Source organism: Castor canadensis, chromosome X (assembly GCF_047511655.1).
Source record: "Castor canadensis chromosome X, mCasCan1.hap1v2, whole genome shotgun sequence".
Lineage (NCBI taxonomy): Eukaryota > Metazoa > Chordata > Mammalia > Rodentia > Castoridae > Castor > Castor canadensis.
The window spans coordinates 121530510-121558192 of record NC_133405.1 but is presented as its reverse complement, the minus strand read 5'-3'; the positions used below and the strand labels follow the sequence as shown (position 1 = coordinate 121558192).

General features: G+C 38.0%; 1 protein-coding gene and 1 non-coding gene across 8 annotated transcripts in view; one reads left to right on the top strand and one right to left on the bottom strand.

Annotated features, from left to right (window-relative positions):
• Zfx (zinc finger protein X-linked) overlaps nt 1–27683 on the top strand; it is a 61200-nt gene that overhangs the window by 26509 nt on the left and 7008 nt on the right. For 5 of the 7 annotated variants that reach the window (XM_074063680.1, XM_020180515.2, XM_020180497.2 and 2 more), the window contains exons 2-3: nt 5672–5760; nt 8927–9496. In XM_074063680.1, the coding sequence (XP_073919781.1) occupies nt 5700–5760; nt 8927–9496 (631 nt within the window). In that variant the 5' untranslated portion in view covers nt 5672–5699. Of the gene's footprint in view, nt 1–1835; nt 2125–5671; nt 5761–7238; nt 7294–8926; nt 9497–27683 lie in introns of those variants that run through there. The other 2 variants (XM_020180523.2, XM_020180531.2) reach the window with 2 other exon arrangements.
• Nucleotides 3756–3862, bottom strand: LOC141420020 (U6 spliceosomal RNA). Its single transcript, XR_012444727.1, has one exon. It is a non-coding gene; the product is annotated as a U6 spliceosomal RNA (small nuclear RNA).

Sequence of the window (27683 nt, the reverse complement as noted above, 5' to 3'; positions counted from 1 at the left end):
CAGTACTGCCTGTTTGAACTCAGGGCCTCAGGTAGATGCTTTACCACTTGAATCATGCCTCCAGCCCATCAAGACTTTTGATTGGAGGGCCCATTGATTCTGCATGTGAGCAGAAAAGCTGTTTTATATATATATATATATATATATATATAATATGTATATGTATTTTTTTTTATGTGGACAGTGGTTTGAACTCAGGGCCTCAAGCTTGCTAGTAGGCAGGTGGTCATACCGCCTGAATCACTCCACCAGCAAAGAGAGCTGTTAGAGTTGTAGCAGTGAAAGTAAAGAGGATATGATAGACTTAAGAGTGACTGTCTTTCAAATGAATTTAAGGGCTGACATGGTAAGAGAAGCAAAATACTACTTCAGATTTGAAAATGAGATATCTGGAGAAATGATGGTTAACTTTAAACAACATGGAAAAAAATCAGGAAAGAAACATAAGAGGGAATATATTAATTAGGCTTTAAATCTAAATTTTCACCATTTCCAGTTTCCCCCTAAGAAAAATTCTTTATAGAAAGATTTTCTTTTGTTTGCCATTCCTGCAGCTTGAGCAGTTCCATCTACCATGAATAATAAAATTTGTTTCTGAGCGTGACTTAGGGAGAGGAATTAGAGTTGAGCTATAAAATTAAAAGAAATCTAGCTTTGGGGAGACCACAAGCAGAAAAGTGATTTTTGTATGCATACATATTAGCTACAAAAAGCAAAACAAATACATAAGAATCCTGTTAATTTGCCCGTAAGGGTGATCACGGAAGTAAGTGTCTAGGCATAATGAAACAAAAACAAGTAGGTTATTCAAAATTCCTAATTTGAGATAGATAAACTGCTATCGCTATACCTGTTAACTTGCTACAGTATTTTTACTGCTTTATTTTAAAGAGTGGGAGGAAGTTTTTGAGAATTTCTTGGGTTCCTTCCAACCCAGTATTTTGCTTAAAACTTCATTTTTCCAGAACTATGTGTTTTTCAGAACCTTTTTTTTTAGGATCATGGCTCTTGGAACCATGAATATTTTACCAAGTTTGAGGTGATAGTGGAATCTTGGAAGTACGTTTTTTGTTTTTGTTTTTTTTTTCCCTTTGGACTGGGGTTTGAACTCAGGGCTTCAGGCTTGCAAACAGGCGTTCTACCACTTGAGCCAAACACCCAGTCCATCTGGTTCTGGTTATTTTGGAGATGGGTGTCTCTCAGACTCTGTGCTTGGGCTGGCCTTGATCCATGATTCTCCCTGTCTCAGCCTCCAAGTAGCTAGGATTACAGGTATGAAACACTGGCTTCCGGCCCCAGAAGTATTTTGAGAGCATTTGATAACAGTACTAAATGTTAGCGCTTGTTCACTCATATTCTTTGATTCTTGGTGCTCTGAATCATTCTGCTTATTTGTCTGATCTCTGGCCTTGGTTCCTGCTGCGAAGGCAGGGACACTCCGGTTACATTGTCAGCCTATCTTCTTCCGCCTGTACTTTATCACAGCAATTTTGACAAGTCCCCTGAGTAGTTTCCATTCTGACAATTCGGCTTCATTTTGATTGTCAGAGGAAATTAGCAGTTCTAACCCCAGAGGGGTGACAAAGTTGAGAAATAGTCATTTTTGCTCAGAAGAACAAATATGTTTTATTTGAGTTTTTATAGTGACAAAATAAAAGTGAAAATAACCAGTCAAAATGATTTCTAAACAATTACTGGTCATTCAAATTGAGGTAAGGTGAGCGGACCCCATTCCATGTAGGCCAGGATATGTTAGGAAATGTATAGGATGTTAAAAGGAAGGGAGTAACAGCACATAATTCTGTCTTGGTATATTGAGTTAATATTGTAGAGCCCCCTGAATATTGGGGAGCCACTCAAGTTCAGAGCTGGAGGGTGCTGTGATCAAAGCAGAACAGCAGGAGGATTAATCTGCAGATGCAGGAATACTCAGTTCTTGGCACCAGCGCTCACTTGTGTAGGCGTGGCAGAAAGGAGCAAGGTCACTTGAGCCGCTATTTTCATGCCCCAGGGATCAGGAAGTACGAAGCTGAGAGGAACTAGTAAGACTGGAGATAATAAGAACTGGGGCAGATTCCTGAGAAGTCAGAGAAGCAGTGGGTAGGATCTGCACCCTGAATGAACGTAAGTGGGGAAGAAGGAAAATGCCAGAGTGTCTATATCCAGAGAAAGCTGGGTTTTATCCACATGAAATACTCAGCAGACCGTCTGGCGTTAGGTCCTACCCTGAGTATATGGATTTGGGGACTGTGCAAATGATAGTTGAAACCATGGGAAAAGAGAAAGTACCAGAGGAGGGCTGAGTGCATAGGTCTAGGCAAAAGCTGGGGTGAGGGGATGCAGAGTAGCTAGCAGTTCCAGAGGATTGGAAGAACTAGCATGTGACTTAAAGACACAGGAAGGAGCAAACTTCAGAATCCAAGGGTATTGATTATTTGTCAGATTCTAATAGAAAAGCCAAGGGGAGGATAAAAGGCCAAGAAAAGGAGTTTTTCTGCCAGTTGAGGATTTTTAGAGCTGCTGAGATTGTTTTTTGTTTGTTTTTATTTTGGTGGTACTGGGGTTTGAACTTTGCTTTTCGCTCTACTACTTGAGCCATGCCTCTAGCCCAGCATTGGGTTTATGTAGGGAAATTTGAGGGGTGGGGGATTTAAGTACCTTAACGAATCCCCTTTATTGCCTTTTAAGTTTCATTTCATAATTCCATTTTTAAAAGGGGAAAATAATTTTATAGCTAGAGGTGATTTTGATAGGGGAAGGGCAATGCCAGCTTATGTTGTATACTTTCTGTTTTTCGTGGCTGAACAATTTTTTGAAAGTCTATTGATCATTATTTGCTTTTATTTGAAGCAGTTTGAATAAATCACATGGCTTTCTTGAAATTAATAGACTATCACTGCTGACATGTTGAAAATCCATTTGTTTATTATATAAATGTTGAGTTTTTCATGGATGTTTCTCTAAGGATAATGTATATTTAATTTAGTATATGAAATAAGGCATAAATAACCGTAATATATGGCAAGTAAGTACAATAAGAGAATAAAGTGCTATGAAAATTCAGAGGAGTGAGAAATAATTTTCTTTGTGTGTGTGCGCCTCTGTCTCTCTCTCTCTCTCTCTCTCTCTCTCTCACAAAGGGAAGGAGATTTAGGTGTTTCTGAAAGAAGAAACCCTGAGCCAATGCAGGTTTGGGGTCATCATCTTTTCTTTTTTTGGTGGGACTGGAGTTTGAACTTAGGGCTTTGCACTTGCAAACAGGTGCTCTGCAGGCTTGAGCCATGACCAGTCCATTTTGCTCTGATTATTTGCTCTGTCTGGCCTTGAAATGCTATCCTTCCAATCTCAGCCTCCCAAGTAGCTAGAATTACAAGCATGAGCCACCGCACCTGGCTTCTTCCTTCTCCTCCTCCTCCTCTTTTTTTTTTTATTTTAATTTTTATTAGCATATATTCATTGTATAGGAAAGATATATTGTGACAATTTCAAATTCCGAATAGCCTTACATTGTTTTTTTTTTCCCTTTTTTTTTCTTTTATTATTCATATGTGCATACAAGGCTTGGTTCATTTCTCCCCCCTGCCCCCACCCCCTCCCTTACCACCCACTCCGCCCCCTCCCTGTCCTCCCCACCCCCTCAATACCCAGCAGAAACTATTTTGCCCTTATTTCTAATTTTCCTTACATTGTTTATTGGTTAGATCACCCCCACTATTTACCTTCCCACACCCCTCCTCTTCCACCTCTCCCCCCTCAAAAATATGGAATGCTTCATGAATTTGTGTGTTATCCTTGTGCAGGGGACATGCTAATCTTCTTTGTATAGTTCCAATTTTAGTATATGTGCTGTCAAAGTGAGCACTCGTCTTTTTTTGAGATAGGTTCTGGCACATAGACCAGGGCTTCGAGCTTGCAATCCTCCTGCCTCAACCTCCTGAGTGCTGGGATTACAGGTGTGCTACCATACCCAGCCAGAGTTAGGGATTTTATGGGGTCTTTAGGCATGTTTGCTGGCCAAAGTGTGTGTGTGTGTATATGTGTGTGTGCACGTGTGCATATGTGTGGTGTTGGGAGGTGCTTGAAGGTAAGTTGGGGAGGTAGTGATGAAAATTTACTTTGGAGCCAGAACTTAGAAGATGGCAGGACCTTGTACATTCTTTGGAAGCATTAACATTTTTAACAGAGCAATAAGGTCACCTAGCTGATGCTTTAAGAAAATGGCTTGTATTTCTGGTACTTGAAATTTTAACAAGAAACGTAGTACTTATGTCAGGAAAAAAAAAAAGTACAGGTTAAAAGAAAGGTGCACCCAAAGTTCTGTTTAGGTTGAATTAGAGTGAAAAAGAGATAGGGAAACCAATGAGGAGGTTTATGTAATACTTATAGCATGAGCATCACAATCCCTGATGTCTGATCTTTTGAAACAATAATTACTATTAAGTAGTACATTATACTATTGGTTAAAGTACTTTTTGCTGTAAATTTTTGGCTAAAGTAGAAAAGGGAGAATTAAGATCATTGGGTCTTGCATAATCTCAAGGCATGCTTGGCGTGTTGGTCCATGCCTGTAATTCCAGCACTCAGGAGATAGAAAGCAGGAGGATTGTGAGTTCAAGGTCAACTTCGAGGCAAAAAGCCATTGGTAAGCCTCCCATCCCTGTTTGTCTACTTTGTTTCTCAGGGCATTCATTTGATTCTCTTAATTTTTTTATTTGTAAATTTTATCTCACTAGTCTAAGCCAAAGTTGGAAAATGACCTTCCTCAGTTACTGTGTTCCAGCCACCTGGACTGAGGGAGGGGAAGGAGGGAGGGAGAGAGAGAGCAAGAGAAAAGGACAAAGACAGGGAGAGGGAAAGAGTGATTTTTGCTCATCATTTCGGATTGTAAGGTATAGGACTATAATTTTATTTTGCCCAAAGATGAACTTATAAAAACAAAAATGAAATAGAAAAAGAAAAAAAATGATGAACTTATTTTTACCATTTTATAGCTAGTGCCAATTACCTATGGCCAAGAGAATATAAGTACACTGTGGGGATTTAACTTTTCTAGATCACCTGATTAAGAGAGGTCATTGTAAGTTAGGCTGAAATTTCAAATTGTAGTGTTTACTTATTCAATTTGGATTTTTACCATTGTTCAATTTACTGGTTGAAAGATAGCAGACTATATTAAATTTAAAGAAATAATACGAAAATTGTGCAGAAATTTTCTACCATAAGCTACAGAATGTGTTTAAGTCGAACCTTAACAAAGTCTTGTGGGAGTGTGAGATATACAGGCTGAGATGAAAATGCTGGGAACTGTTCTCTGTCTTATTCTGGGTGGTATTATGGAGGTTTATGTAGGTGTTAAAATTCATCAAGATGTGTGTATTTGATGTATGGAAGCAGTATTTCAATTTAAAAAAAAAGTCTAGGCAAAGGTGACCCTTTTGGCTTTATTTTTATTTTTATTTTTTGTGACAGTACTGGGGCTTGAACTCAGGGCCTTGCACTTGCTAGGCAGGCACTGTACCACTTGAGTCACACCCCCAGCCCATTATACATGTTTATGTTTTTGATAGATGTTCATCTGGTATATAACTGGAGTGCCTCAGAAATGAATATATGATATTTTAATACATGATATGAAAAATTAATGCTTAGTTTGCTTTTTCCCTTGCTTTAGGAGCTGTGACTGATGAGAATAGAAGGCCATGGATGAAGATGGACTTGAATTACAACCACAAGAGCCAAACTCATTTTTTGATGCAACAGGTATAACTACTTGGATTGTTTCACTTTTTATCTACTGTATTTGGAGTTGTCATGTGGACAAATTGCTAGACTCTCTCAGATTGATAGTCACAGTTAGGTATCTTATTAGTCCTCTCCTTAAAAGTTTGTCTCCTTCACAACTAGTTTTCATATTCTTGTCAGTTTAGATTGAGCATTCCTAACCTGAAAATCTGAAATGCTCCAAAATGCTCCAAAATCCAAAGTTTTTGAGTGCTAACATGACACCCCAAGTAAAAAGAAATTTCCACACCTGACCTCATGTAATGGATTGAAGTCAGAGCACAGGTACACTAAAAATATCATATAAAATTACCTTCAAGCTACGTGTATAAGGCATATATGAAACATAAATGAATTTCATGTTTAGACTTTGGTTCCATCTGAAAATACCCCAAATCCAAAACACTTCTGTCCTTAAGCATTTTGGGTAAGGAATACTCAACCTGCAACAACAGTAATATCAAAACCTTAGTGGTTTCTTCACTTAATCTCATTTTGCCCTGTTACCCCACTGAGTTCTGTTGGTTGTCACTTTGAAAATGTTCCTTGTTTACATCTGTTGCTCTTCATTCTATTTCTGTCACATAGATAGGCTCCGTCATCTCACTCTTACTCTGTGATAACTTTCATATTATTTTCCTTACCCTAAGTCTCTTATCTAGCCCACTGATCAGAGTACTCATCATAACATGTGAATCATGTCATTTCTTTGTTCTGTGTTACCCATCAGATAAAGAATAACCCAAGGTCCTCCACATCCTGACCCTGTCCTGCTTTTACAACCCTCTCTCAGAAGTTCCCATAAGGAGCCTTTTGCTTCAGGAAGATAGTCTCAACCTCACTCCCCAAAGTGTACAAGGATAATTGTATTCATGAGGTTTTAAAATGTGAAAAAAAATACAATTTTGGATTACCTATGGTTCTAGTTTACATAACATTATAAAGTGATTGCATTTGGTTTTATAATATAAAATGGTTTTATATCACACTAGCCTAGCTGTCTTTACAAATAAAAATGTTACTGAGTTTTCCATCAGACTTTAAATGATCAGATTATAGTATGTTAAAGGAGTAACTATCAGAAATTAAATTAGTGACTTTTAATTTTAAATTTTTCTTTATAAGTCTAGTTGGGGAGGGTATGTGTTTTTGTACAACTTAGAATAGTCTTTCAAGTTTGATAATGGTGAATGAAAAGTTTATAGTTCTTTATTGGAACATGAAGTATAATGTACTTGAAAGAGAGACTAAGCTCTTAAGAGAAAAATATGCAGTATTTATTTGCTTAATCTTGCCACAAGAACCTAGGTCATGGACTAAGTGGTAGATTGAAAAGCTATTGCATTTAAGTCCTGATTGTTAACGCTTACGTATTTGTTTATCTTTGAGCAAGTCACTTAATACTCCAGGGCCTCCGTTTTCATATGTCATAATAATAATGAAACCTCTCATTACAGTTTTTCAGAACACTTCCCATATATTCCCATTTGATCATCACCACAGTCCTGTGAGGTATGCATGGCAGATATTACTGTCCTCATTTTCCTGATGAGGAAACTGAAACTCAGAGGTTAAATTACTTGCCCAAGGTCACAAAACTATTAAGTATATAAGCCTCCTGATTTAGATTTTGTAGCCAGTACTCTTGCCACTAAATATGTTCATCTTAGTGTAGAAGTTATATAGAAATTAAAGTGAGCATATTCTTTTTATTATTTCTAGAAGTAATTATGGTGAATATTAACTAACTTTAAAGACTTTCTATATAATTTTAGTTTTTTTGCATCACTGGGGTTTGAACTCAGGGCCTCATGCTTGCTAGGCAGGCACTCTTAGTGCTTGAACCACTCCACAGCAATTTTTAGTATTCTTTGGCCCTTGACCATTTCTGTTTGTTAACAAAGCCATGTGTTTCTTTTGAGTGCCTGGCCATAGATACAGTCATTGAGTAAGGCACCTGCTCAGACTTAGCCTGCTGTGAGTCACAACCAGAAGTACTAACTGAATAGCTTTTCAGTAAGACTTTCATAAAGCATTCTTTGCTGTTCTCTGTACCAGCAGTCAAGATATTGGATTTGTTTTTTTTTCTTCTTCTTCTTCTTCTTTTTTTTTTTTTTTGTTAAGGATATATGATTTCTGTTCCATTTGTGGCATTCAGAGTAACAGTTATTGAGCACTGTACATTGTGCAAATTGTGATCTTGGTTAAGTCATTTAATCTCATTGGGTTACAATTGATTCAGTTCTCTACCTTCATTCCTTAACTGCAGAATGGACTCCAATGAGGTTTCCCATATTGTGAACAACTGCCTTTGGGGGTGGGGTCTCGGGACAGGGAGGAGGCTAGATGGAGTTGAGTACTCTAGTGAAGTTAGGACAGGCCCACTCTGACTACTCTCACCCTCTACTGCCCCAACGCAGCTGCACTTGTGTTCATTTTATCTATCCACAGAGATAGATATCCTCAACCAATTGTCTTTCTTCCTAAACTGTGACCTTCTATCCTTCTTTTCATTTGTGTACTGATCTTTTTATGTGTTATAATCAGCGGTTGACTTAAGTTTCTGTAGTTCTAGATGGAGGATGTTGGTGGTGACTTATACCAGAACAAACGGTGAAGGATGTGAAGGAAGAAAGGGAAAAAATGGAAAGGAAGTAAAAGAAATACATGGAGAAATGGCAAGAGGAAAAAACATGAGTTGAGAAGAGGGAGATAGAGCAGATAGGAAAAAAAAAAAAAAGAAAAACACACACAATGAAGGAAAATAGTATTTTTGCCACCTGAAGTTATATTTAATTTTTATGATTGTCCTTGAAGTATGTATGAATATGAGTTTTAGTGTGACTAGAATTTTATTGTCATGAATGTATTTCTTTTATGACTGCCTCAATTACTTTATTCTAGTATTTCTTTATTTATTAATCTTTATTTACTAATTGATTTGGGATGAGTACACATAAGTTGTGTTAAAAGTCTTTCTAATATTCAAAAATAGGTTTCCTTTTTATTTCTTTAATCTACCTTAATATTTGAGAAAACTGAGCTAGCCTATTGTCCTAGTAGAAATTAAATAATATTTACACTAGTTGAGACAGTCATGCATTCCTACCTGAAATTTGTCACTTTAATCTTTTTGTTTTTAAAGGAGCTAGTGCTACACACATGGATGGTGATCAAATTGTTGTGGAAGTACAAGAAACTGTTTTTGTGTCAGATGTTGTGGATTCAGACATAACTGTGCATAACTTTGTTCCTGATGATCCAGACTCAGTTGTAATCCAAGATGTTATTGAGGACGTTGTTATAGAAGATGTTCAGTGCCCAGATATCATGGAAGAAGCAGATGTATCTGAAACAGTCATCATTCCTGAGCAAGTGCTGGACTCAGATGTAACTGAAGAAGTTTCTTTAACACATTGCACAGTCCCAGATGATGTCTTAGGTTCTGACATTACTTCAGCCTCTATGTCTATGCCAGAACATGTCTTGACAAGTGAATCTATACATGTGACTGATGTTGGACATGTTGAACATGTGGTTCATGATAGTGTAGTAGAAGCAGAAATCGTCACTGATCCTCTGACCACCGATGTAGTTTCAGAAGAAGTACTGGTAGCAGACTGTGCCTCTGAAGCAGTCATAGATGCCAATGGGATCCCTGTGGACCAGCAGGATGATGACAAAAACAACTGTGAGGACTACCTTATGATTTCCTGTAAGTCTTGGGGTATGGTGATTGTAAGAAATATTTTTGAGGCTGCTTTTCCTAACTTAACATCAGATGTTTGACTGAATGTTGACAAAATTAAAATAAAGCTCATAGACTTACTCAATTTTAGTTTTAGTTTGGAGCCTGTAAGATAACTCAAAATTAAGAAATTTGAAATGGTGCAGAGTAAAGACTTATTTCTATATAAAGACACAATAAAAATTTCTGCAGTCTAGAAAGACACAGTCTATAAGGAATGGAACTGAACTTTGTGAAGTCATGAAGGATGTAATGAGGCTGTTACCTGTATTAGAATTAGGAACTCTCTTGAAACTTAAAAAGGAGTTCAACTTGGAAAAATGCATGACCAAACTACTTATATTGTTTTATGCTTATAGGTACAGGAAACACCATTGGACAGAGAAAACCTGAAGTAAACACTTAATGTTCTTGGATGCACAGTACTGCTTATGTAATACTTATGCACTTACTATAGTTATATGTAAAATACTAGTTATATAATGACACAGAAAAGAACTCTGGCATAGTACTGAAACATTTCACGTATGATGAATTCATACTAGATTATTGAAGAAAAGTAAGATGTTTTGGAACATACCTCTAAATGTTTAACTTGGCATCTGGGAGGACAGTCATATCTTCTTACAATATTTTTCTTGGCACCACTTTTCAGATATAAAATTATAGATTGGATAGACCTAGACTACAGTTCTGACCCACTATGGAAATCCTTATTCTTTAAGGAGCTAAACTTCAAATAAAGATTCATAGGGTCTTAAATTGGAATTTGGGGATTCCAAGAAGGAATCCTTCAGGTACCAGTTCCATAGCACTCTATTGAACAGTAGGACTAAGATCCTAAAAGTCCTTCAGGGAACTCTGCCCTGGGACTGAACACAATAACTCCATTGCATGCGGCTTGGATCGACTAAGTTGTGTTGTTTTAAGTACACTTGTCTGACAGCTTCAATTTTACCCATCTTGGTAACCAGGCATACCCTCTTCTTTAGCACCGCAATTTTTTTTTTTTCCTTCAGCACAGATATTTAAGTGATTTAAGTGAGCCAGAGGCAAAAAGAGCCATGACTAAAAGTCTTCATAGCTATTGGCCAAGAGAGATAATGAGCTGACCGTTTATTTTAACCTTGAAAGTAAAATTGTCTATGATATTTTTCACTACCTATACACAGAACAGTAAAAAGTTTAACAGCAAAGTATTTATTTGATGCCTTCTGTCTTTATGAAATGTACTAGCAAGTTGTGTTAATATTGTACTCAGCCCGTCTCATTCATTTGCACAGCATTGGGAACATTATGTGTATTTACCTTAAACATAAACAAATCCCTGAGAGTGTCCTGTATTTGGATTGTGATGTATAGACTCAAGCTAACTTAGCTGCCTGTTTTTTTTCACACTTTTTGAAAAATCTGTGAAGAACATAGTAAGTTAAGGATCTTCAACTTGGAAAATGTACAGGATGTGAAACTAGGGTGCTATGCTAAAAATACATGTATGATAGCTTAACTGGCAACAAAAAATACAGACTATTTATACATTTACAAGAGTATTTGCTTGTGTATAGGGACTTAATATAGCATTGCAGTCTATCAGCACTTTAGGAAATACCTTTTAAAAGTTACTGAGATTTTTAAAATGAAAGAATTCTTTGTAAGGAGGAAGAAAATACTTTCATTCAACATTATATTTATTGGACCCCTATGTGTCAGACATTGTTGTGGGTAATGCAGATATGCACTACATAAGAAAATACATAAAACCATTGTCCCTAGGGGACTAATAGTCAGTTACTGTAGGAAACAGAGGTTGCAGAGGTGTCATTGAATTCTTGTGAGAGGAAATGGAGTAGCTGACCTTTGAATTCAAGGGTGAGTTTCCGTTTTACAAGCTGAAGAAGGGCATGGTGGGAGGAAGACATTCCAGGTATAACTGGTACAGTATGTGAAAAAAAAGGGTGGGGGGAGGGGTTCCTTGGCTTTTACTGAGAATGATGGGAACCTCAGGATGCACTTAAATGTTTGTGTCTGTATTGTTTAGTTCCTTAGAATAAGTTTCTAGAAATAGAATTACTATTTATACACATTTATAAGTTTTATTATATTGCTTCAGTATTTTGTTTAATGTAGTTCCCCTCACCAAGTTTGAGTCTTTTCATTTCCCTACACTCTAACCATCATGTTGTATTATTTTCCTTTTTAGTTTTTTCTAGTCTTATAAGGGAACATATGATACAGCCTGTTTCGATTTTTTAAAATTTATTTTTAGGAAGGTAATTCTGGTAGCAGTAAGGAGTAAGAATAGATGAGGAAGAGAGTCTGCCTAGTAAGTGTGAGTCCCTGAGTTCAAATCCCAGAAGAAGGGTTGAGGAGGAGGAAGAATATCCCAGGGTGTCAGAGTGGTGGTACATGCCTGTAATTCCAGCACTCAGAAGGCTGAGTTAGGAGGATGTCTACTTTAACATCAGTCTGGACTATACAGTGAGACCCTGTCTCAACAAACAAAACGAAATGGTGACTTAAGCGGTAAAGTGCCTGTCTCCAAGGCCCTCGATTCAATCTCCAGTACTGCCAAAAACAAACCAAAAGAATACCCCAAGACCTTAACTCACGAGATTAGGAAGTAAAATGGGTGAGATTTGGTGAAAGATAAAACACGTGGAGATTTTGGGGAGAAATAATACAAGGATGGCCCTAAGACTTCTACCTTGGAAAACTGGATGTCTAGGCATAATAATTACCCAAGAGGAGGAGTAGATTTGGTGGGGAAAAAATGATTTAGGAAGTGTTGAAAGTTTGAATTGCTTGCTGGTGACAATCTGGTGGGTGTTCTTTCTAGGCAGTTGAAAATATGAATTTGGTGCTTTCGAGAGAGGTGTGGCCAGAGGAGAAACTGGTCACAATGGAATATACGAAGCATCCTGTGTCGTGAAATGAATGGTGGTCCCCAGAGAGTCCTTGTAGAAAAAAGAGTGTCTTGTCAAGTATGGATCTTTTGGGTATTTAAGAGATAGACAGAAGAGGGGAAGAGGAGGAGACAGACTTTTACAGTATTTTCAGTCAACACTGTCGAGGATGTAGAGAACTCCTAGAAGTCTTAGCTACTGGTAAGAAAACAGGCTCGTTTTGCTGGGCAAATAGGGAGTTATTGGCATCTATATTAGAATAGTTTTGGTAAAGCATGGGTGAGTAGATAGGAGATGGAAGAGATGAGCTGTAATGGATTGAGAAGTTAATGGAAGTGGAGTTGGTGAAGCAGTTCGTGTAAATTGCCATTTTAGTCAGCGAAGGGACAGAGGCAAGAGTACTGCTGGCTGGCTGGCTGGATGGTGAATGTGTGTCAGACACAGCTTTGGGCAGAGCCAGCCTGAAAGATTGAGACAGGAATGGCTAACAGATGGTTGCAGAGAAGGGGAAGGGACTGACTGGATGGCTGTTGTTAGGTGAGTCTTAAGCAGGGAGAGTGAGTTCCCTTCTCAGATTATAGGAGGGTTGTTAAGAATAAGGCCCCTCTCCAGGGACAGAAGGTCAAAGGACTGTTTGAATATTGCTAGCTATTTTCTCTGTGAAGCGGGTTCATTGCCAATATAGAACGACTGCAGAAGTTGTAGAAAGCTGAAGGATTGTGGTAAAGGGTTGAGAAGCTTTGTTTGATGGGATAGATCATGGCAGAAAGATGATTGCTGAGTCTTTTTTTTTGGCCATTACTGGGGTTTGAACTCAGGTTCTCGTGCTTACAAGGCAGGTGCTCTACCATGAGTCACTCTATAAGCCCAAAACTGGGAGTCTTAAGTTTGTAAATGAGACACAGTATTTAGTATAAAGTGCTCTTTTTATATAACTACTGCCAGATTTTCTAGTGCAAGACTGGTCCAAGGCTAGGGGAAACACAGAGTTGGCTTTGTCCCAGTTTATGAGAGCTAGAAGGTCTGGTGAAGGGCTGAAGAGGAGGAAGCACTCTGGCTTCTCTCTGTGCCTTTTTTTTTTTTTTTTTTTGGTGGTACTGTAAATTGCCATTTTGGACAGGGACAGAGGGCCTCTCACGCTTGCTAGGCAGGCGCTCTGCTGCTTGAGCCACTTCCCCAGCCCCTTACTATGGTTTTTGCCCTTTATGTCTTCCAAACTTGTTTGCTAAAGGGTAGAAGACATGGCTTTGGCTTGACCTTTAACCGCACACTAGCCTTTTGCCTTTATTACTCTTTTAGGAACTTCAGCCCTTCAGAGAAGTCATTTTAAAAAAAGGAAAAAGTTGGTTTAGTAATGACTAACACAGCATACTAGGTTCTTGTATTATAGAACCAGGACTAATAAAACTTGCATTGAAAATATTACTTATTATACTTATTTTTCTTTCAGGTCCCGAGTTTCTGCTAATTTATATAGATTTTAATGTTCCAGAAAAAAGTTAATATGGCTCGATATAAACTGCTATCATAGTGTATTTTAGTATGGTTTATACATATTTTATATATAAACATTTTAATGTGATCATTTATTCCTTTTCAAGTAAAGTATCTACATCGAACTTCAAAGAATGTAGAGGTACATTTAAACAAATACACACACACTCTCTCTCTCTCTCACATACACACACACACACACACACACACACTCTCATGTTCTCCTATTTTGCTATAATGAAATGATTTGATTGTTTTAAAATTGGATTTAGAGATAGTGACTTCTGGTAGTATTTTTTGTCTTTATTATCTGAACTTTTTTTCTCCCCTCCCCATCATCATCTCTTTCCCTTTCAAAGTAATAATCATATTAAGCAATCTAATTTACTATTGGTTTTGGAATCAAACCAATAGCATTCTTTGGAATTAATTAGCATTTCTTTTGTTTCTACCTCCCAGCAACAGTACTTTTTTTATGCTGCATTTTAACTTAAAACTTACATTGACTTCAGAAGTTTAAGATTAACAAGGGTTTTTGTGGTAAATGTATAGAAGAATTATGGCCTGATTTCATCCTTGATGGAGAGTGCTAAGATGCCATTATTAGCAGACAACTTTAATACTTTTCATAATGTGATGAGAGATGAATCTCTGAGTTCCTGTGATATTTAGTCAACAATTTGTAAGTCAAAGAATATAAACAGATGTCTGAATACTCTGTCTCTAAAAATTTCAGTAAATCATTGGAACTAAGAGCCTGATAAACAGCTTTTATAATATCTTTAGTGTCCATCTTGGCAGATTTCTTTTTTTTTATTGTAGTAGTACTGGGGTTTGAACTCAGGGCCTCACGCTTGTTAGACAGGCACTCTACCACTTGAGCCACTCCACCAGCCCTGTTTTATGTTGAGTATTTTTTAGATAGGGTCTCACGAACTATTTGCCCAGGCTGGCTTCGAACCTCAATCCTTCTGATGTCTGTCTCCTAAGTAGCTAGGATTATAGGAACGAGCCACTGGTGCCCAGCTTGGCAGATTTCTTGGCCCTCTGAAGGTCTCATTTAAAACAATGGTGAAGTAGTCCTCATCTTTATAATGTCATAGTAGTGTATACAAATGCTCTTTGTCACTGGTAAGCTGCCTTTGAGGTTAGGATGACCTCCTTATTTAGTCTTTGTGGACTAGATGTTATAATTGCTTCTAAATTAAGTTGTATATTGTTCAGGACAGGACGTGTCCACTGTGCCATAGCTGCTTACAGATCTTCCCCATCAAATAATGCAAATTATGTGTGAAATAGATTTTTTTTTAAGAATCAACTTTTTCTACTATTAGTATATTATAGTTGTACAGAGGGTAGTACATTGTGACATTTACATAAGTGCTTAAAATATGTATGCCTTAATTAGATTTACCCCCTTAGATGTTTGTTGAATTAGTGGATATATGAATGTTATAGCTGAAAGTCTGTGGACATCATGCCTCATCCAAGGTTTCAGCAATACATTTCTTCCCTACTAGTAGCTATTGGCTTTTGCTAGATTCTGGTCAGGCTAGATATGGTGGTATTGCTTCATGGACCTTAGGAGTTTTCCGGCTGTCTAAGAGGTTGGAGTGTTTGAGTCATCTACTTGTTACTCAGGTTGCTTCTTAGTTCTTTAATGTGAGTCTGCTGCCAGAGTGTCCCAAAAATCTTTGCAAGTGGTCTTCAGCCTCCTGGAGTTTCACTTTGCAGCTGCATAATCACAACACCATATTGTGAAACCTCAGTTTGTGCAATAGGGAATGCTGGAGAAGATCTGGCCATGAGTTAGGAACTGCCTTTCAACATCTGCAGGCAAGCCAGTATTCTTTGAGTACTTCTGATACTAACATATGTGGTCAGTGGGATGTCAGTCTTGGTTTTGTTGACATATCCTGTGTCTTTAAATTAGTGCAGTTAAGTAGAAGATAGACAGGAGTTAGGTGTTGCTTTCTAATCCTAGATTTAATTTTTAAGTGTCGAAATAAATTTTTTTATTAATAGTAGCTTTATCAAGATAATACTTTACATATCATACAATTCACTCATTTAAAGTGTGTGATTCAGTGATTTTTAGTGTATATAAAGTTGTATAACCATTGCTACCATCAATTTTAGAAAATTTTCATCACACTCCCTTTAGCGGTCATTCCCATCGACCCTGTTCATCTCCTCCAAACCTTTGTAACCACTAATCTACTCTTTGTCTTGATGTATTTGCAAATGGAATGCTATAAGATGTAGTCTTTTGTGATTGGCTTCTTTCATTTAGTGTGATGTTTTCAAGGTTCATACAGGTTATGGCATGTACTTCATTCCTTTTAATACTTGATAATATTCCATTGTATGGATATATTACATTTTAGTCTGTCAGTTGATGATTATTTGAATTGGTTCCACCTTTGGGGTATTATGAATATAGTATGAACATGTGTACAAGTTTTGGTGAGAAAACATTTTTATTTATATATATGGGAGTGGAAAGACTGGGTTTTTAACCTTTTAAGGAACTACCAGATTGTTTTTTAAAAGTGGCTACACCATTTTACATTCTTACCCACAGTGTATGGGGTTTCCAGTCACTCCATGTCCTCTCCAGCACTTGTCATTAGCGCTGTCTCTCTCTCCTTTTTTTTTTCCTTTTCTTTTCTTGTGGTGGTGGTGGTGTGGAAATGGAGTCCAAGGCCTTGCATAGGGTCTCACAAACTATTTGCCCAGGCTGGCTTCAAACCATGATCCTGCTGATCGCTGCCTTCTGAGTGGCTAGGATTACAGGCATGAGTCACTGGCTCCCGGCTACCCTTGGTGTTTTGAAGCAGGGTCTCGTTATAGAGCTCAGGAAGGCCTTGAACTTACTGTGTAACCTGGGTTAGCCTCAAAGTCATGATCCTTCTGCCTTTCCTGCCAAGTGCTGGGTGTACCATTAGACCAGGCTATTATCTGGTTTTGAGCATAGCCATCCTATGGGTGTGAAGTGGTATCTCATTGTGGTTTGGGTTTGCATTTCCCTGCTGTCTAGTGATGTTGAACATCTTTTCATGTGCTTATTGGTCATTTGTATTTATTTGAGGAAACATCTATTCAGATCCTTTGCCCATTTTTTTTTCATTTTTCTTTTATTATTCATATGTACATACAAGGCTTGGTTCATTTCTCCCCCCTGCCCCCACCCCCTCCCTTACCACCCACTCCGCCCCCTCCCTCTCCCCCCCCCAATACCCAGCAGAAACTATTTTGCCCTTATTTCTAATTTTGTTGTAGAGAGAGTATAAGCAATAATAGGAAGGAACAAGGGTTTTTGCTGGTTGAGATAAGGATAGCTATACAGGGCATTGACTCACATTGATTTCCTGTGCGTGGGTGTTACCTTCTAGGTTAATTCTTTTTGATCTAACCTTTTCTCTAGTACCTGTTCCCCTTTTCCTATTGGCCTCAGTTGCTTTAAGGTATCTGCTTTAGTTTCTCTGCGTTAAGGGCAACAAATGCTAGCTAGTTTTTTAGGTGTCTTACCTATCCTCACCCCTCCCTTGTGTGCTCTCGCTTTTATCATGTGCTCATAGTCCAATCCCCTTGTTGTGTTTGCCCTTGATCTAATGTCCACATATGAGGGAGAACATACGATTTTTGGTTTTTTGAGCCAGGCTAACCTCACTCAGAATGATGTTCTCCAATTCCATCCATTCCTTTGCCCATTTTTAATTATTTAATTAATTTTGGTGGGACTGGGGTTTGAACTCAGGACTTCATGTTTGAAAAGCAGGTGCTCTATCCCATTGAGCCATGCCTCCAGTCTATTTTGCTCTGGTTATTTGGAGATGGGGGTCTCAAAAACTATTTGCCCATCATAATCCTTCCAATCCCAGCCTCTCAAGTAGCTAGGATTACAGGAATGAGCCACTGGTGCCTGGCTCCTTTGTCCATTTTTTAAAGTTATTTGTCTTTTTATTATTGAGTTGAAAGAGTTCTTTATATAGGCTAGATACAAGTGCCTTATAAGATGTATCACTTGAAAATATTTTTTCCCATTTTGTCAGTTGTCTCCATTTTTTTCGGTAGTGCCCTATGATGCTCAAAACTTTAAAACTTTTTTTTTTTTTTTTTTTGGTGGTGGTGCTAGGAATTGAACTTAGGGCTTCTCACTTGCTAGGCAAGCACTGTACTGTTTGAACCGTGTCCCTAGTCCTTTTATTTTTTTTAATTTCTTTTTTAGATAGTCTTGCACTAACTGCCTGGGCCAGCTTTGGACCATGATCCTCCTACCTCTGCCTCTCAAGTAGCTGTAATTATAGGTGTGCCCCACCATGCCCAGTTTGCTTTTGAGATAGGGTCTTATTATCTTTACCCTGGGCTGGTCTTAAACATTGATCCTCCAGTCTCCCCATCCTGAGTAGCTGGGATTACAGGTGTGAGCCACCATGCTTTTTTTTTCTCCTCTCCTTTTTAAAGTTCTCCCATCCACCAAGGACCTTCCTTCTCCACAAAAGTTTTAATTTTGATGTAGTTCAGTTTATCCGTACATTTTGTTGTTGTCATTTCTTGTGCTTTGGTGTCACATTTAAGAGACTGTTGCCTAATCTAACTCCTGAAGATTTACGCCTATGTTTTTTTCTGTGAATTTTATGGTATTAGCTATTACACTGGCCTTACTTGCATATTGGGTAAGGGGGGAAGCTCAGCCCTGAATGTGGGCAGCACCATCCTATAGGTTGGGGGCCTGGATGGAATTAAAGGGGGAAAAGGAGACATCCCAGAAGGCAGGCATTCTCTGCTTCCTGGCTTCCATGAGTGAGCTGCCTGCTCTGCCACACCCTCCCACTGTGATGGACTGAAACCTCTGAAACAGTGAGCTAAAATAACTCCTTCTGTGAAGTTGTTTTGTTGGGTATTTTCTCAAAGAAACAAAACATCTAACACAATTTCCATTATTTAAAATTTTTTTTTTTTTTGCGATACTGAGGTTTGAACTCAGGGCCTCATGCTTGCAAGGCAGATGCTGTATCACTTGAGCCCCTCACCAGCCCTTTTTTTTGTATGTATGTTGGGTATTTTCAAGATAGTGTGTCATGAACTATTTTGCCCGGGTCTGGCTTTGAACCACGATCCTTCTAACCTTAGTAGCTAGAATTACAGGCGTGAACCACTACTACCCTGCTCAATTATCACATCTTTAAAAAAATAAATAATTTGGGATGAATAGAATGTTTAGTAGGTGGCTGAGGAGAGAGGAAAGGCAGGGTGATGTGAAATATCATTGAGTGTTCAAAGACTTAGCTTACTGTTCGGGTTGCAGATGTCTTTGGTGAGAGAGTGGAGGAAATGGTGAGAACTAAGATTGGCAAAATGGACAGGACTTCCCCCCTCCCCCCCAAAAAAGGCCCTTAAATGCACTAAGAAGCCTACTTTACTATTACCCTGACCTTTATAGCCTGCTGTTGAAGGTTTAGGCAGATTAATGATAATGTGTTTAGATTTATAATTTGGAAAGATAATGGCAATGTTGAGGGCAGATACAAGTTAAGTGAAATCAGAAACACAATAGCACATTTGGGGAGGTTATTGTAGGCCACGTAAGGAGCAGATGATAATAGTTTAAAATACGGTTTTATCAATAGAGTTTGGCAGAACCAAATTCATAACATATTTAGGAAGTAGAATTTGGATTAAATTTAGGATTGAGGAAGAAGGGTTTGAAGCTCACTCCCTAGTTTCTGGTTTATGCAGCTGGGCAGATGGCAAAGCCATTACCAGAAGAGCAACATTGGACATGCTGAAGACCTTGCTGTAGGGTTGTTGCATACAGCTGTTCACTGCCCAACTACAGTGTAAATGGATACCTGCACATGGTGCATGTGATAGCCCTGACCACCCACTTTAGGTATTTTTGACCAGTTGGTCTTATGTTCACTCCAATTTAAGCAGGACGTTAGTCATCCAAACCTGTATGTTTAAAGCATAAACTCTAATGATCAACAAATCTAAAACTGAATTGATTCTATGAGCCATTAGCACAGAAGAGAGTAAAATATTTATTCCTTTCCATGGTTTAATTACTGGATGCCTGTTTATCTTACCATTATTTTTATGTACATACCTTACCAGTTTCTTGTTTCTTTTCCTTTTTTTTGGTGGCACTGGGGTTTTGAACGCAAGGCCTCACACTTGCTAGGCAGGTACTCTTACCACAGGAGCCACTCTGCCAGCCTTAGATAGGGTCTCTCGAACTATTTGCCTAGGCTGGCTTCGAACCGTGACCCTACTGATCTCTGCCCCCTGAGTAGCTAGGATTACAGGCTTGAGCCACTGGTGTCCAGCTTCCAGTTTGGTTTTTTAAACCATTTGGTAAAACAGCATAAAATTTTGGAATTCAGCATTGCAGAATGGCTAAATTGAGCTAATTAACATATGCATTACCTTACATACTTAATTTTTTGTGGTGAGAACATTAAATCTCCCTTAGTGATTTTCAAGGATACAGTACATCATTTTAAAGTTTAGTTACCGTAAACATATTTTTAGTTTTTCAGTTTATGAATTGTTCATCTCTGGGATTTATTTATTTATTTCGGTGTCTTGAACCCAGGGCCTCACACATGCTAGGCAAGTCCGCTAACACTAAACTATAGCCCTACCCCTTAAACATCTTTTTAAAGGCCTGTTCTGATAAAATTCATAGAGTGGTTTCTGTTATTCCATGCAGAATTATTTAGGTCACATGGTGTAGCTCAGTAGTAGAATGCTTATCAGGCATGTTCCAGACCCTGGGTTTAATCTCCAGCACTGAAGAAAAAAATAAGGAATAAATTTATTCTGTAGGTATTCAGATTTATTTAGAAATTATCACTAAAATGAATGAATTAGGAGTTATCAGTATAACGTTCATTCTGGGTGTTCGTTGGATTTATACCAAGAATAAAGTACTCAAGGCAAAGATGTTTCAGTTTCCCCCTTCTCCCACCAAAAATGAAATTGGAAAAATATCTATATCTTGAAAGCATTATAAGCAGTTGGAGCTTCAGACTGGCCTTGTCATTAACAATTACTGTTTATCTGCTGTGTCCTACTCAGAATTGGCCATCACCTTGCCCTTTGAGCAGATATGAGATAGAAGGAGAGGAAGGGAGGGAAAGATAAAGATAGATACTTGATGATTGATAGATAGATAGATAGATACTGGAGCAGCAAAGAGGGAATCTTCATAAAGAAGCAGGTAGCTGTAGGGAGGCAGATGAGTGGTTGGTGGGGTGAGATAGTTAGTGAATTTTCTCAGTGAAGTAAGAAGTGAGGTCAGAAGCAGGGAGCGGGGATGGGGTGGTAGTATTAGAGATTTGAAAGGAAAGGAGAGGGGAATCTGGAAAAGAGGAGAAGGGGAGAGTAGTACCAGATCATAGATTCAAAGTGAAACCATAAGCAGTGTGTGTGTCTGTATTTTCAAATGGATTTAGCTACATAGGTGCTAGTGCAGAGGCAAAGAGGCAGCTTGCCAAGTTTGTGGTTCTGCCACGCCAGTGTGATGAAAGAGGGGTAAGACCAAAGGGAATTGAGAGTATGTGTGAAGGAATGGGATCATCTGCAGAACTGAATTTGTTTTGCTCTTGTTCAGATAAATTCTAATGTAATAACTTTTGTTTAAAAATACCATGCTATCCTGTCCAATTTTTGTCAAAAAAATCTGTTCATTCTTTCTTTCATCCTTTTGTGTGTAAATGCATGAGAAATGTCTAATGATCTCTTATGTTCTCTTGATGGTTCCAGAGGTGGTGGGATTTTGAGCACATTTTAATTTCCTTTATACATTTTTAGTACTTTTCTTAAATAATAAGTTGTGTAATTACATCCACAAGCTATCTTTTTTATTTTTAAACAAAATTGAAGAAGCATAAAGGAGTAGAAATAAAAAATGTATTCCTTAAGTCAAGGGCATATGGGGTATTGCTGAGGGGAGACAGGACCCAAGGCAGAGGCAGTTTGGTCAGGTGGATTGCTAGACTATGCTACGTCGTCGTCTTTTACTTGGAAGGAAATGGGTCTCTCTTCTGCACTAGAGAGAAAGGTCAGGATCTTGCTTCAGGAAGGCCAGCTGAGGGTATTGTCAGGGGTGTTTTGGTGGGAACCCTGGGGAAGGGAAGATCCACTAAAGGGCAATTATTTTGTTCCTTGGGGGAAGGTAAGTAAACTTTACAGTCTGGTCTTGAGAAATTAGGCAGTTTAGCAAATGGGGAGACTACCAAGAACTGGTATGGAAAAACAGAGAATGGTAAAGATACCTTTTTTATTACATAAATTTAGGCAAAATGCAATTCCAATGCAAATCTAATACTATATGTATAAATTATGCAAAATTTATGGTGAAATTCAACTAGAAGCTTCGGGAGGTGAGAATAAGAAAACAGTATCTCCTATTTCATGAAGCCATTAAAGAGTAAATGGTACGCTTTAAGGCCTCAGAGTCGTGAATGGCATGAGGTATATGTTCAGTAAGTGTTACCATTATCCATCAGGACCATCCATTCCTTGTTAGGTTTGCCATGACGTGATATTCTCCGTATAAGAACCAGTTAGTTCAGTCCTGCCTTTTTAAAATAGTTAGATCAGCATTCTCTTAACAATTTGAAGTAGTGTGTTCCCTCCACCCTGCCCCATAAGTTTTCTTTACCAGAAATGACTGGGTTTACTGAAATCTTAATGAAGTATATTTTTACATATCATAGTATCTACTATTATTGCAAATAATCACCCCCATTTTCCGTCTCCAGGGCGTTTTACTGAAGCTTCCTTGAAGCAGTATAGTAGTTTTGCTATTATTATTGAGATTGTTGATAAGTAAAGTTTCAGTTCAGTTTTGAGGTTTAAGATGCTGCCTGGGATGTAAAGATTATTACATAAGTCTTGGGGAAACCCCATTGCCAGTTTCACTTTAGAGTAGAAAAAGATGGAAAAGAAATTTACCAACATGGAATTTCTGGCTGGTGGGATTACTGGTAATTTTTTTTAAACACTAAGTCTTACACAATGAGCATACATTTCTTTAAAAATCAGAGAAAAAAAATAAAGGTCTGGGTTCTAAAGACAGGCACACACCCATTGTCCCCCAACCTCAGTAGCTTACTGATTTTGGGCAAGTCACATACCATTCATTTCAGAACCTTTTTTTCTTTATCTGGAAAAGATGAGAAACAAATGAAATAAAAAAAAAAAACCTGTAGAAACACTAAGGAAAAAAGATGAGAAACATGAAATAAAAAAACCTGTAGAAACACTAAGGAAATTGCAAAATGCCGTGCAAATGGTAGTTATTATTAGAAGTAGTCTTAATTTCCAGAAATTATACTCTTCTATTTTGGAGAGGCCTTATTCTAAAGTTCTAGTTCTTCATTACCACATTAGAAGAAGGCACTTATGTAGAAATCATACATATGATGACTCAATTTTATTGAAGCCTTCTTTGTCTGATTTTAGAAATACATTTTTAATGGTAGCTTTAAAATCACAGTGAAATTCTGAGTACTTAGGGCCATCAAAGTGTTCTTTTTTAAAAATCACTTCTGTAATATTTCATATTCAGAATAATGTTATAGGTTGAGTTAGTGGAGCCAGTTCTCAAGGTGAAAATCTGAAGGTGAATTCTACTTTTGTCTAATAATAAAATAGCTTTGCTTGTCAGGTAAATTAGTATATTTGAATTGTGTTTTCCCACACATTTATGAAGGGAAACAGGTCTTTTACTCTAGGTTATAGGTAAATTTGTGACATTTTACAAGCTCAAAAATTTCATTTTCTTCCAATCATTAAGGGTTTCATAATGGTACTGACAAACTAATGTATGCAAAAACAGCACGCCTGGCCTTGTTTTTTGTAAACACAAGGACATTTGGTTTTCCAATACCTGTTAGGATTAGTTTTGACAAACCTTGCTAAAAGTTTAGGCCAGCTTCATCAATATCAAACTGTTCAGAGATGAGTTCTCTGGTAATATTACTAACTTATTCTGGACTCTTCTGCCTAATTTTGGTGAGCTCTTCATTCTTCTGATGCTACCCCCAATTTGAAATTCTGAAATAACCTTGGTTTAGTTAAGCTGGGTATGTCATAAAAATCCTTTAGTCCTTGAGATCTTAAAGTCATTAACTACCTAGGAAGAAAGATCCTTTTCTACATTTCTTTCCCCAGTCACTCATAAATCAAAACCCCCAGAGTTATCCTTGGTTCCTTTGATACATTCTGCTTTTAGTTGGGCACCAAGTCCTGTTCATCTTAGTTCCAAGACAGGCATTGTCCAGCCCTCTTCCCCATTTGTACTACCTCTGTTCTGTTTCAAGGCTTTGTCATCTGTCACCTGCCACCACTAAACTCACAAGTGGTCTCCCTGCTTTGAGTCTTGATCCCTTTGGATCCACCAAAGGCCAGCAGGACAGTATAACAAAAATGGGCATCTGACCTAGTCACTGTTCTGCTTAAATGTCTCCCATCTCCCACAGCAGATCTTCTCAAACCTCTGATCAGAATTCTAAGGGTCTTTTATGAGCTGGGTTTGGCTTAGCATTCAGCCACATGTCCTGCGTCATGCTTTGCCCCCAATCTCATCATGCCATTTCTTGTGTCTCTACCTTTGTTCCTCCTTTGTCCTTTACCTAAAATAAGTGCCCTTCTCTTTCTCTCAGCCAGAGTGAGATTTCTTTTCTTTGTTTCCATGGCAGCTATAAGTGCACAGAGAGACATTTTCAGTTCCTTTCTGACTCTAATCCTCTTCATGTTCTGTATCAATTTGTTACTAAAGATTGCATTAGAGTTCAGCTTTAATATCATCTTGCAATGTGTGTAAACAAGCTTTTACTTTTTCTCCATAAATGACCTTCATTTTAACTTACTTTAAATAATGTAATGGGGGGAGGAGGGGGAAAGGGGGGAGAAATGACCCAAACATTGTATGCACATATGAATAAAAGAAAAAAAATAATGTAAGAAAGGTAAACTAATTTAGCAAATATATTTTTAAGTAACATGTTTGGTTTGAAGCTGAATGTATATTAAGTGCAGTTTGCTGTGACAGTGTCATATGTAGAACAAGACAAGCTAGCGGTGTACTCAGTTATAGAGTGCTTGCCTGACATGCATGAGGCCTTGAGATTCATCACCAGCACCAACCCCCCCAAAATAAAAAAAAAAACAAAAACCAGAGAGACCAAAATAACTGCTTTCAGTGGCTCAGGGTTTGGGATTCTTGGCACTTTGCATTTGAAGCAAGCTGATTACATTCTATCATTTTTATGCTTATAAATGACAAATGAGAAAGGTTTGGGAGTTTAGGTATGCTATGTGGCAGCTCTACCCCACCCCCTCCAGCCTCCACCCCGTGCTGGGGTTTGAACTCAGTGCCTCAAGCTTGCTAGGCAGGCACTCTAACCACTGAACCATACCTCCAGCCCTTTTTGTTTTAGTTATTTTTCAGTTAGGGTCTTACACAAAGATCATCCTGCCTATGTTTTCTGGGGCTACAGGTATGTACCACTGTGTCTGGCTTATTTTGTTGAGATGGGAGTCTTACTAACTTTTTGCTCAGGCTGGCCTGGAATCACGGTCCACCTGATCTCTTCCTCCTGAGTAGCTGGGATTACAGGCATGAGCCACCACTTCTGGGTCTGTACAGTGATGTGGATGGTCTTGATTTTCAGTAAGTGAAAAGCCAAGTTGATAAATTGTTGGTTTTGGAAATTCCATATTTATCTTGATTTATGTAAGAATTTTGATAGGAAGAATTTTGATTAGATACAGGCACTTTTGGAACCTGATGATAGGACTTTGCAGAAGTATCACTTCAAAGATGTTGCAATATGAGTTCTGTCTTGGTTTTGTGATTGTAAATTACACAAGAGATGACTAGGAACTAAAAACATTACAGTGGTCAAAACCACCACCACCTAGCCTTGGTTGCAGTACTAATTCTGCCTGCTTGAGTCATGAACACATCCATCTGGTTTCCATTAAAGGAAAGCATCTTTAGATAGTTAAAACTACTCACTGAGTTTGCAGAAGTCACAGTTGCCTTTGCCAGTTGCCATGCTATTCTCCAAATGCCAGAAGTTGGCAAACTCTGATTGAGACTTAGGTGGCTTGAGAGTTGAATTCTATGTGACTCCAAATAACCTCTAAACCTCAGTTTGCTCTGTTGTAAAATGTTGATAAAACTGTACCACCTACTTTATAGGGTTGTTGTAAGTACTAAATCATACTTCAGTCACTTAATAAATAGCTGTATTATTACTACATTTAAAATAATCATCTGTCTACTTTGCTGCTCTCCCACTAGACTGTAAACTTCTGGAGTCCATCACTTTTTCATATTTATGTCTCCTAATTTTTTTTTTTTGGTCAGTATTGGGGTTTGAACACAAGACCTCACACTTGCTAGGCAAGTGCTCTACCACTTGAAGAACCACTCCACCAGCCTGTTTTCTTTGTGTGTGTGCTGGGTAGTTTTGAAATAGGGTCTCACTTTTTGCCCACGCTGGCCCCGAACTGAGACCCTCCAGATCTCTGCCTCCTGAGTAGCTAGGATTTATAGATGTGAGCCACTGGCCTAGCCACTTAGCCAAGTCTTAATATACTGTTGTGATCCACTGTTTGTTGAATTGAGTAAACATAAATGTCCAACCTAAAGGAAAGTATATATCTAGCAGGGGAACACCAGAAAGGGAATTAAAAGGAAAAGGGGGAAATGGAAAGGCTTTTTGGGGCTATGGAGGACAAGGTAAACGAGCCTTCTTTTCTAGTCCTCACTCCTGCTTGGGCTTGGACTATGTCAGATAGACCAGTTGTTCCTAGAGTAGAGAGAACATTCCTTTAGTGTCCTAGGTGATGAGTTTTCATTAATCTTTGCCACATTTTTGTGCTAGAGATGCTAATAAGTGATGTGTAATATAAGGTTACATTATATGGGGATTGTATTTTTGGTTTTTACTCAGATCCAGAGTTTTAAAGACATCATTTTCTTGTGTTTTATTTTCTAGATCTTATGCATAACAGCACACTTATTTCTTTGGCTATGTTTACACAGCTTTGAAAAATGTAATGTTCAGTATGTATCCCGACTTTGTACTACTGGAAATAATATGCACCTCCATTTTCTTTTTTCGTTTCCTTTTAACATAACCCAGGCATTAAGGAGGGCAGTGGGTATATGACAATTTGTTTGAGTTCACATATTGCTACATTTGCTATCAAGGACCTAGCCTCATTACTGTCATAAAAAAAGGTGTGTGTATGTGTGGTTGTAAGTTTAAGCAGACTGAATTAGAATTTCCACTGGCTGTCTCATTGCTGTGTACCTTTTGGCAATCGTGTTTTGTTTATATTTAGATATATTATGCTGGTGGAAATAGATCAAGAATAATAACTAGGAAGGAGTGCTTGTAAAATATTTATATGAAGGCTTTTTAATTTTTACGACTAGGCTATTGTTTGAACATCATTTTAGGTATTAAAAGAATGTATTTAATGTAGGAATGCTTTTACATATAGGCTAATTTTATTCTTCCTATTAACTTATAGTTTTCTAGGCTACCAGAGGTTTTGTCTGTATAGTAGTTTCTGCTTTAATATCTGATTCCATTTTAAGAAATCTTTAGAAATGTATTTATTGAGCCTTCTGTTGGTCTAGGTAAATTCATCCAGTTTTACGTGAGTCATGTTAGAGATTGTTTGTATAAAAGGACTTTTTTTTTCTCCTTTTGGCAGTGCTT